Source organism: Scardinius erythrophthalmus, assembly GCF_964197995.2.
Source record: "Scardinius erythrophthalmus genome assembly, chromosome: 3".
Classification (NCBI taxonomy): Eukaryota; Metazoa; Chordata; class Actinopteri; order Cypriniformes; family Leuciscidae; genus Scardinius; species Scardinius erythrophthalmus.
In genome coordinates, this window is record NC_138223.1 from 30,562,149 (window position 1) to 30,574,419 (window position 12,271).

The following is a 12,271-nucleotide window of genomic DNA, read 5'->3' on the forward strand; positions in this document are numbered from 1 at the left end:
ATATTTTAAACTGTAATTTATTCCTGTGATCACTTCAGAAATCATTCTAATATGATGATTTGATGCTCAAAAAACATTCATTATTATTATCAATGTTAAAAAATTGTTTGATGAATAGAAAGTTCAAAAGAACAGCATTTATCTGTTATACACACACACATATATATATAATATAATATAATAATATAATATATGTTTATATATATATGTATGTATATGTGTGTGTATGTATGTATTTATGTGTATATGCATGTATGTATGTATGTGTGTGTATGTATGAGTGTGTATGTATGTATGTGTATATGTATGTATGTTTGTATGTGTATATGTATATATATGTATATGTATATATATGTATATGTATATATATGTATATGTATATATATATATGTATATGTATATATATGTATATGTATATATATATATTTATATGTATATATATATGTATATGTATATATATATATTTATATGTATATATATATGTATATGTATATATATATGTATATGTGTATATATATGTATATGTATGTATGTGTATGTATATGTGTAAATATATATACTATATAAATATATAGTAAAATAATTAACTTAATTAAAATAGATTTATTTCTATAATTTAAAAAAAATCAACACGTGTTTGGCTGGGAAACCGGAGAATGAACAATGGGAGATTTTGTGAATCTCCTGGAAGTGCTTCTGTGAGTCTGCCTACTTTTAGTCCCCCATGATGCAATGCTGGAGTTACCTCATTTATGTAAAATCTTTTTAGTAAGACATTTCTGGTTGAGGCCAGATTCATTTTGTACTTTCAACATGAAGTTTACTTGTTTCGACTGAATAAGAAAAACAACTACACAAGATGACTGCATGCATATCAATACACACATCTTTTCTCTCTCAAACACACACACACACACACACACACACACACACACACACACACACACACACACACACACACACACACACACACACACACACACACACACACACACACACACACACACACACACACACACACACACACAAAAAAATCAAGAAAAATTCTCCTATAGACATTTGGGAATTCAATTTAAGTTGAGTGTTAGATAAGTGTAACAGGATCCAAGTATGTTCCCTTGCCATATTCATCTGGATATAACAACAACTGTCCTTTATTATCCTCTCTTGACAGGACTATGTGCAGAGCCTAGATGTACAAGACTTGGACAAGAAAAGGGTCAGAAAGAGAGCGAGAGCTGGGATTATTAAAGAGGAATCAAAGATCGGAGTTGAGATAGTGTAGTTTGTAATCACTCATGAAGATCTTTTCATTGAGGATGGACCAGAGCTGAGGAGAAACAGAGAGCTTAAGAGGGAAAACCCCCATCGTTCCACATACTGGAATTGACAATAGAGTTCTGATCGCTCTTATCTAAAAAACAACACAACAGGTTGTGATAACTCTTAAGACAGTCAGAAACAACAACAGTGTAAAATAAAGTGCTGCTCTTTCAGATGAGCTAGCCAGTGCTCGGGAATTCCCTGCGTTGAAGATTAAAGGCCATGTTTATCTGTTTTGGCATGGAATTTGGCGCAGTTTTCCCAGCCGGAACAGCATGGCAGGTAAAGTTGAGGATAATACAGACTAGACAAGCGACACCATAATAGGCTACTTGATTTTCTCTCTCTCTCTTTCTCTCTCTCTCTTCTCCATTGTACAAGTGCAAGATTCTTGTTAAGTGCTGACCTGGTGTATCTCAATTCTGGAGCTATTGTGTAAGTCTTTACTGTAAAAGTCATGTGATCATTTGACCTAATTATTTCCACTTTCTGAAGGAGGATTGTGGTGTGCGTGCTTTTCTGCAATAGATGTTCAGGCCTCACATTATTTTAAATGTGAATGTAGTGTGTGTGTGTGGAGGTGGGGAATCCCTTCCAGCCTACCTTTCACTTCTCCAAGGAAAAAAGGTTTCGTAAAAGAACAAAACACCCCACACATCCATTTACTTCAGCTTTTGGCTAATCTCTAGTAACGTTCTTCACAGCAACACAATTTTCTCAATGACTCTGTTCTATGCAGAACTGCTGCGGCTACAAGCATCTTCCAAAGTGTGTACTTGTGCTTGAAATACTCTCGTCATTTCGAGAGTGGTGACTTGACTGAAGTAGAGAGCATGAAACTCCTGCTGGAGTTTTCCCTCCTACCCCCGTGGCAGCTAGCTAGGGCCGTGTGTCTGACCTCATCAGGGGTTTATTGACTCAGGGGACCATGATGTTCCTTTACATGTCTGACGTGATCTTGAATAAGCTGAATATGGGCCTGAAATGATGACCGGTTTCCCAGATATAACACACACACACAAATGCCTACGGAACCATTTAGGAGGCAAATTACTTTTTGTGTTGTGTTGACAATGTGAAACTGTTAATGCTGCCACTTTAGTAATAATTGTATTTGTATAATATTTATAAATGTCCCTCTGCTACTTGTGGTTCCAACTTGTCGCCCACCTAACATTTTTACTCCCAAACAAAGTTTCAATTTGACCTCACTATGCTAAACAATGAACAATTATATTTTTTTAGAGTACCATTTATTTCATCATGTTAGGGTTAGTAATGGTTACAGGTTAATTTCGATTCCGATTTAATGTAGAATGAAAAATTGATTGCAGTTCAGTGAAGGAGTCGGTTATAAACTCGGTAGTGATTACTGATGGAGTGAGTCTGATTTAAAACAATTTCAACGAAAACGTTTTGTAAAAATATTGTCATTTCAATCGCAATTCAGAATTCGAACTACACCATTGGCGCATGTATGCATTCTTGCCACTATAAGACAACCCTTTAAATCTTTATTTAAAAAAAAAAATTCCCTTAAAGTTTGAGTTAGAATAGTTTGCAAGCACAAACACAACGAGGTTGTATAAGTTGACTAGCGAGTAGATGAGTGTTCGATTCGGTGTGATGTTTAAAGTCCATGAAAACATCTGAGGTCACATTTAGCCACTTGTTAGCGACCACCTTTTTCAAGACGAGGTAGTTTATGTTTTAGAATAAAATGTGAAAATATCTTGAGCTTGTGACTTCAGGACTATGGAACCGGTAATGCGAAAATGATTCTGAATGTTTGAGTTTTGGACAACAAAAATACATCATCCCAGCGGCACTCTGTCAACTAATGCCTTAAGATATCTTATACCATGGTCTGGGTGAATACTCGATTCTGATTGGCTGCAGGGTGTCCGTTAAAAAGTGATAATGTACACCTAAATAAACCGTCAGGCATAACCAAGGAAACCAAGTTATTGTTTGTAACTTGTAACTTTAGATTTGGATTGTAAAACTAATTAAAATATAAACTAATGTTTTAAAAATGTGTTATTTGGCAAGTGACCATGGTATAAGCTGGTTAATGCCCTTCGAGGTGTCCATTGTCAGGTATTAATGGACTTCGGCGGAGGCAACCGTTCGACGCGCACGCCTCGCCGTCGTCCATTAATACCTGATAATGGACACCTCGAAGGGCATTAACCCTTACATATAACAAATCACATATCGATACACAGTGTTTTCCAATCTGTCACCAATGGCCACTATAGCCTATTTTAAATTGTCACGTTTTTGTTGCGTTTTAGTCAGTCTGAATCACTTCATAATGGATGTGTTACTGGCCTCTCAAAGCTACGGCAGCGGTTCAGCTACAGTACTAGGCACAAAATGTTTATCAGACAATAGTGAATATGTATTTGATAAGAGATATTAGTTCCAGACCTTGTTTGGTCCCATAGCCGCCTCCCCTTTAAATAGCCAGTCCCACTATATCCCTCTACCCGACAGTCACCTACTTCTTCTCTTCTGCTATTCACTTCCAGGCCTCAGGACAGCTGAGAATTCGCTGCAGTTATAGCCTCTCCACTCAGTTGTGCTTGGGAAGGGGCTTTCCACCACTTGTGCACATCACACACTCTTCAAAATCCCGTGGGACTGGAGTTTAATGCTTTGACACACTATGCCTCATGATCTTACTAGCATTATCACGACTATCTCATCGTCTGGTTTCCCGTATCTTACTAATAATTGCCATTGACTGTACAAATACACTCACAAACACAAACAAGGTTGCAAATGGCTTAGAAAATGATCTTTAAGCAAATATTTTATTATAAAAATAAATCATCTTATAGTTATCACATTTCTGTTTTATTTTGCCATCCCTGTCATAATGTCTTATTGTCAATTGATTTTTGTTGTTAGTACCTTTAAACCCTGTAAAAGTTTGCTGCACTAGGAAGCCATTTTGTCAGACGCAGCAACTGAGACGTCACGCCTCAATTTACCAGGATGTAGGGAACTTCCTCTCTTACTTAAAACTAGAATGTTTTTAACTGCAGAGGGGGATCAAATGGCAAGTACCTCACAGTCAAAAGGTGCCTAGAAGTCTGAGAAAGTAATGACATGTTACACGTCGGAACCATGTAGCATTTATAATCGGAAACTGAAGTTTGATATATACGGTATATGAATCAAATAGTAAAATATCAAAAGATTGTTAATAGTGTGTACTGTGCTGCTCTGTATTTCTTGGTACAAATAATGATCTGATAATTATTTAATGTGATACATTTACCCTGAAGGCAAGTAATAACAATATACCTACAAATGAAATATATAAACATTACAATATACTTTACAAATAGCACCATGACAAAAGTATGAATTATATTCAATAGTCTAATAACAAAGAAGCTTATGTATTAAATATAAAAGAATATGTACTTTTATCATCTGTATTTGGAAATAATTATAATATAGCAAAAAGTGCAAACCAGCTGATAAAGAGAATACATATCAGTGAGGTATATAATACCCATTTTATGATCCATCTGAACTATACACAGATCTGCAATACAGCATTAAGCAAAATTTGTCTGAAGCTCATATCATGCTTAAAACCATGACACCAAACAAATGGCAAAACCCAGTGACTTATAAACCACAATTGCTTGAGATTGAATAACGTTTCATAACCAAACCATCTGCATTCTATGACCGCCATGTGAGTAAGCCTTTCAACTGGAAATGACCAACCTAAAGTCATATTCTGAGTCCTATGCCACATGCAGTCTTCTGAACATCAACCAAGTCCACAATCAAAAAGAAAAAAGAAAGAGAAAAAAAAAAAAGCTCTTCCTTCGACTCCATCCTGTTTAAACGTGTCCCTGCCTTCATCAACACCCTGTCGCACATCTCACAGTCTGCGAGCTTGTAGTGATTATGTCCTCAGTGCTTTCTGTGCCCTGTGAAAAGTCAGTGAGGTAAAAGACTCACAGCTTGGCACACTCGTCCCAGTGGTTTAGGTATTCGGCCGCGTGCTCATCGTCATATGTGGTGAGACACCGAGGGCACTGCAGTTCAGCGGCTCCCTGTGGTGCAGTGTTACTGATAGTCCTTTTTGAGCTTGCTTCTGGGGGACTGTTCCTTAGTGGTTCGGCAGTGTCCGTTTGTCTGGGAACTTTTTTAAGGCCCATGTGAAGTCGGCGTGAGGATGAGGCGTCTTGGACGCTCTGCGTGATGAAGAAACAAGACATGTTATCAGAAGGAAATGGCCTTTGGATAAAAAAAAAATAAAACTCATGCTAGTTGGGGGGTGGGTGGGGTGGGCGAGTTATGCTGGCGTTAAATGGAAATTAACCTATCTCTATTGTAAATACGTTACAGATCTTATTGTGAATGAATCATCCATGTATATTACCAAGTAATGTTTAATCGAAATGTCATAATGACAGACTTTTCTCTATTATGTATGCTGGACTTCACCAATAATTGAGTCTGCTTTAATTATTGAGTGCAAAGTCCACATCTCAGAATCAAATCCTCAAACAATGGACAGTGCCCGCCCTACGTTTTTATTTATTTATTTTTATAATCCATTGCACTAATATGTATATATATATATATATATATATATATATATATATATATATATATATATATATATATATATATATATATATATATATATATATATATATATATATAAAATATATATATGAAAGAATAGATCTGTTGCTACACCAATTTCATTGTGACTTAAAAACAACAACACTAATTTAAAATATTTGAAATATTTTTGAGATGCTTTTTCAAATATCATGAATTATTATTTCAAAATATCATGCTGTTTGGGTTTAGTAGTAAAAAACGATACAGAAAAGAAAGGAAAAAATTGCTTTAAAGAATTATTTAAAATAATGTTTTAAATGGATAAATATCCTTAATTATCCATCCGTAAATATCATTCGTATTTCGGGGAGTTGCACCACATGACATCTTACATCCCGAACTAACCTTGTCACAAAGATTTCAAATTTTCTTTTCAAGAATATAATTCTTATTTCAACATTTCACATTTCATTGAGGCTTTTTTTAAATGATACATGCCTGTGTGCGTATTTGCAGTTGAAGTCGCCCAACTTCGTCTTGAAGGTCCAGGATTTTACCCTGAGCCCTCTCTCGGTCTGCCCTCTCCGATTTGAAGTCCTCAATATAGGCCAGAACCTATGAGAGAACAAGGAAAGGACTTGGTTTATGGGCAGCAAACCAAACAAATTACTTCTCATCTTTGCTGTTACAAAAATACACCGACTTCCTGTTTAAGAGGAATTCAAACTCTGCTAGTTGAACTGACACAGACCTGCTGCTCAAGCATCTGAATGCGCTCCTGGTCTCTTCTTTTACTGTCATCCCTCTCTCTGCCGAGTCTCTCGCACTCCATCATCCTGTCCTGCAGGAGGCCGTTGAGCCGTGCGATCTCCTGCTGGAACAAAGCCATGCTGCCCGCAGCCTGAGTTTGGGTCAGGGTCGGACCTGCAGATGCCAGACCGTTTGACTCTTTCAACTTTTGACACAAACCCCTCACGTACTCCTCTCTACTGGAGTCATACTTCTGCCACTTTGAGTTTAAACTTTCCACCTGAGATGGAACAAAAACATATATTTATGATGTGAACAGAAAAAAATGACATGACATTTTCCAGGAATATTTTTACATTTCCGTAAAATGTACTGAGTGACATTTTCTGACAAATGTCAGTGATCATGTGATCCTTACATAGGCAACTCTCTTTTTAAGCTGGTCATTCTCCTCTTCTAACTTGCTGATGATGACATTTAGATGGGGTATTTCAGGGGAATCTTTTGTCTTATGGAGATACAAAAATGCAAGGTCAAATATAATTGTTAAACAGCAATTTCTACGTTTTTTTAAAAGATGGTCCAGATTTTGTAGAATGCTGATAGTTTCCAACACACCTCATTAACTTGAGCTCTCTGATCGGTCATGGCTGTCTTGCTTTTCTCTTTCTCCATGTGCCCCAAAAGCTCCTGGCACACCTGCACAGTGGCCCCCAGTTGGGCCCTCAACTGCTCTGCTTCTTCAGCAAGAGAGTTGCAAAGGACGGCCCTGGTGGCCTGTGTCCGATCCCTTTCGGCCAAGGTGGAGCGTAGTTGATGGATCTCCCTCTCTTTCTCCTGCTCGGGCCTTTCCCTGATGGTCTTCAGCTCTTGATCCTTCTCCTTCAACTTTTCTTGCAATCGCTGAATCTCCTGGAACAAGCAAACAGTCAGGAGACTCTCTCATGCAGTTCAGGTGAATGTTATAAACAAATGCACTTGTTGCGCCACAGCTCAAGCATACAAGTATCCAAATACACTCAAAGGCAAACAAACGGTACAAATCTGCTGAAAAACATCTTAAACCATGATAAACTGATTTGCTGGTCAGGCTTATCTGCTTGGATTTTGGGCACTTTTCAAATTATCACTCTGGGAGACCACCTTAAACCATAAAATAATAATAATAATATATATATAATCACTATAATTATGTTTTCTTTAGTAAGGAATTCAAAAACTTTACAAAGAAGATTCTCTACAGTGGGCTTGTTGGCAAGAAAAAAAAATTGTTGTTGTAAATAATTGCATAGGAGCGGTAGGAACACAAGTGAGAAATGTGTTGTAACTTACTGTTTTACTGGTTTCCAGTCTCTGGGCGGTGTCCACCTCTGATTCCATGAGTTTTTGCTTTAATTTGCAAATTTCCTTACACAAACTCTCGATTAGAGATTTCGACGGCCCTACAATATAAGGGTCCTCTCCCTCAATGACCACGGTTTTCTCATACTTCCCCAGTCTTGCCTTTAAATCGGCGATAATTCCGTCTTTGGATGTAACCAAGTGATTTAAACGAGCAATTTCTTGTTGTGTTTCGTGGTTAAATGTGTTGAGTGTAGAGCAGCTGCGCAACTTCGCCCTCAGCGCCTCGTTCTCCCTCTTCATCTCATCCATGCTGAATAATCCGCTCGCGCGTTAAAACGAGTACATAAACTACGAATTTCCCATAGATTGTACAGGTTTGAGTGTCATAGGCTACAGACGTCTGCTGTAGACCAAAAGCAGAAAGCTTAAGCCTGTGAGAGTCTCACTCAATTTCGAAATTATTTTATGAAGAGGGGATTTCCTTGCGGGGACTTCCCCCATCTCAAATTGGGTATATTTTTTCTCGTACTTCACATAAAACATCGAAAAATAGTTAGGTAACAGTCCCTATTTTGGCATTAAAAGAGGTTAACTGTGGAGTCGCGTGTGATTTAATTGTGGTTTTAGACTTTTTAAAGGCAGTTGTCTCTCTTTGGTGTCATATCAGGTTTGGGGAGATCACAGTTCTGCTTGACACCGCCCGGTGCGTGTGCACGAAGAATGCGCGCTACCCTCCCTGTACGTGCCAGTGACGCGACGCGAAAAAAAAAAAACTAGTGTAGACATCTTCCTGGTTATAATAGGGACGTTTTAGTTTGACAGTGTAAAAGCGGTGTGTATACTGGACTTTAACACGCACACTTTAGTCATAAAGTCCATATGTGGTGTCCGCGCGCAGAGCGTGTGAAGCTGAGAGCTGCCTGTTGAACTTGGCAAGGTGGCACGGCTTTCAGATAACTGAAGTCTTAGTGAAGCTTCTCTGTGGACGAATCTAAGGCATGAATGAAAGTAGGGTGAAGAAAAACAGTATTCACATCTCTAAAGTGATAGTCCACCCAAAAATTAAGACTCTGTGATCAAGGCTCACCCTCATGTCGTTCCAATCCAAACCTTTAGCTTATGTCTTCTGCAGAACACAAAAGAAGATATTCTGAAGAATGTTTTTAACAAGACAGCTTTGGTTCCTATTAACTCCCACTGTTTACATATATATAAATATATATATATATATATATATATATATATATATATATATATATATATATATATATATATATATATATATATATATATATATATATATATATATATATATATATATATATATATATATATATATATATATATATATATATATATAAATTCCATACAATGGAGGTCAATGAACTAAAACTGTTTGGTTACCAAATACCAGCAGGCTTCAAAATATCTTTTTATGCTCCACAGAAGAGTGTTGTAATCAAAAATATTCAACCCCCATTGCAAATCAGACTTTCAGCTGTTTGTGATGAACAAATCAAACAAAAGTAATTGAAATAGCTCAACACAACAAATGTTTCTGAGAAATTCAACTGAAAATGCAACTTTTAATGACTTATACAGTCTCAAAATTATTCAACACCCTGAATAGAATCTCTCACAACAATCTGCAAAACGGGTGTTCTCAAGCACACCTGATGCAACTAATCAAGGTCTTCATTAATTGCACCGGGTGTGCTTGAGCTAGAACACATGAAAAATCTGAACTGGGTTTGCTGAGTGTCACATTTGAGTCAAATGTGTGGTCCAAAAAGTTAAGAGAATATATCATCGCCATTCACAAACAAGTCATAGGATTAAATAAGATAGCAAAGTCACTAAATGTTCCTAGAGACACCATTGAAAGCATGGTTCGCAATTTCAAAGTTAATGAACAGTGGTAACGTCATGCCGTCAGTGAGGAAGCTGATGCTTGGGTGTCATTTGACCCTCCAACAGGACAATGATTCCAGACATACCTCAAAAAACCCCACCAAGGCTTGGTTGCAGAAGAATATTATCCTGGAATATTCTACAGTGGCCATCACAGTCACCTGACTTGAACTCCATAAAAAAATCTCTGCTGGTATTTGAAGTTGGCGGGTGCAGTACTCAAACCCCAGAATATTACTGAACCGGAGGCCATTGCTCATGAGGAATGGGCTAAGATTCCCCAGAAACGCTAGCCTGGAAATCCAGACCTAAATCTGAAAGATTAATGGTCTGGCATCGACTAATGAAAATCGGCCAGCTCGAGGAGCGTCACCAAGCATGCATTTGAAAATCTCACAGCACACAATTGGATAACACTACGACCAATCACAACAAGCCCCATACGCTTAGCTACCAGCGGAGCTAACTGGTAGATTAGACTCTTGCCGTATCCGGTCGGCAAAACAGCAATAACACACTTCTTGCAAAGGAACGAATCGAGCGCCATCTTCTCTTCGTCTAAGCCAAGTCTAACTCGTTCATTGTAGCGGCCAAAGCCGTTTAAAACAACTGGTGTTCATCCATAGCCATCTTGCAATGTTTACTAATGACTTCGACGTCACAGCGCTGTCGTCATCTGTTTAGCTCGCCTCTGGCCCACCTATATCAGATAACCCGATGTGATTGGTGCAGCTCGGATACAAGGGCATATTTAATGAGCATCATTACTCGACGCCAGAGTAAACTCGCTGAGCAAATTCAGCTTGTGCTCTCGTGAGAACTCTGGATTTCCAGGGTACAGAAACGCTGTGTCTGGTTACATATCTCGTTTGCAGTAGGTCATAACAGCAAAAGGGTGTTCTAGTACTAAAGATGCTTGCCATAAAGGGGTCGAATAATTTTGAGGCTGCAGAAGTCAATAAAAGTTGCATTTTCAGTTGAATTTGGGGAACCGCACTTGAATAGTTTTTTTTGTGCTGAGCTATTTCAATTACTTTTGTTTTATTTGTTCATTGCAAACAGCTGAAAGTCTGTAAATTTGAAGTCTGTAAACCTGATTTGCAATGGGGGTTGAATAATTATAATTACAACGGTGCATGCGTGCGTGCGTACTTATGTATGTATGTATGTATGTGTGTATAATATACACACACATTTTACACATTTATCGCCAGACTTTTGGGATAAGCATGGAGATAAGCAGGATCAGCACTCACATTGGGGTCCTATTAAGAGCATGCAAAATGAGTGACATTGTACATTTTAACTGATTGGACAAAGTGAGGGTGTTATAACTGACCCACATTCTCATAAATCTATTGCATAACTTTAAATAAAATATCTAAATAACAAAAAGTCCAATGTGTTATATATATCCTATTAGCTGTATATGTTGAAACAATCAGATATTTAGATTTCCTCCTTTATGTCAGTATTATTTTTAACTGTATTTTAACCGTAAACTTTGAGAAAAGGCACATCTGACTAATTTATATTCCCTTAGGTTTTCTTTTAAAATTCTTTACTCCACATTTTTGGAATTTTTTTTAATACATAATACACTGTTGTCTCTAAAAAAAAACCCTGTATTAAAAAGGTTTCATCTTAGACCATCCCTCCTTGTCATAATGGATAATGCCTACCATTATCTTGGATCACATCATGCCAATTGTCTAGACAATGAAAGCCAATGGTGTTTAGTCTGTTATCTGAAGATTGAACCATAAAACAGTAATTTTAATTATACAGTAATTAACAAACTTACAATGTCTAAACCCTCATTCTGGAATCTTTATCCCTCTGCCAAAAGCAGCACACATGAAACAGCAGAAAGTCCCGCTCAGTGTGTAATGTTTGTGTGAGTTCATGATGTTCTTCCTAGGGAAACCCCACCTCTGTTCTTTAAAGTTTGCCACCATCTTGTGGTATCAAAACAGTAATGACATGTGTTTGACAGACATGATATATTACTTGTAAATATAAGCCAATCACACACATAATTGTTGCAATATTCCTTTCTGCTGAAAGTGCTCTTTCATAGCTTGATTTTACACAACAGTCATTTCAGCTCTCTATACACATTTTTATTGTTTAATGTTTAGGCATGCTCTTGCAAAGGTATGAGCTAAATCTGTGAAATTATAGGCAATGAAGTTGGTAATTACTCTTGGATTGCATTAGGGCAACTCTTTCATTTTATGAATGTGGAAGTGTTTGCGTTTGCAACTTTTTAGCAAGAGTTCCTGGGGGAAAAACAGCACTCGTGCAAACAACGGCATACTTTTTCTTTACTTTATTT

The 12,271-nt window shown here is 37.4% G+C and overlaps 1 protein-coding gene across 1 annotated transcript; it reads right to left on the reverse strand.

Annotated features, from left to right (window-relative positions):
• Positions 1-4,837: 4,837 nt before the first annotated feature.
• tnip2 (TNFAIP3 interacting protein 2) lies at positions 4,838-8,748 on the reverse strand. The gene is made up of 6 exons (XM_081361386.1): positions 8,011-8,748; positions 7,297-7,590; positions 7,097-7,186; positions 6,680-6,958; positions 6,427-6,543; positions 4,838-5,549 (listed from the first exon to the last, which is right to left on the reverse strand). Exons 1-6 carry the CDS (start codon positions 8,329-8,331, stop codon positions 5,310-5,312), a joined length of 1,341 nt encoding a protein of 446 aa, XP_081217512.1. The 5' UTR covers positions 8,332-8,748; the 3' UTR covers positions 4,838-5,309.
• Positions 8,749-12,271: the final 3,523 nt, after the last annotated feature.

Bases quoted from the DNA above. Each gene is read 5' to 3' on its own strand.
- tnip2 (XM_081361386.1), bottom strand. From the start codon at position 8,331: ATGGATGAGATGAAGAGGGAGAACGAGGCGCTGAGGGCGAAGTTGCGC. The intron at 6,544-6,679 runs GTCTGTGTCAGT...GTTCTCTCATAG, and splicing joins TTCAGATGCTTGAGCAGCAG to GTTCTGGCCTATATTGAGGA. The intron at 5,550-6,426 runs GCATGTATCATT...TTCATCACGCAG, and splicing joins AACTGCAAATACGCACACAG to AGCGTCCAAGACGCCTCATC.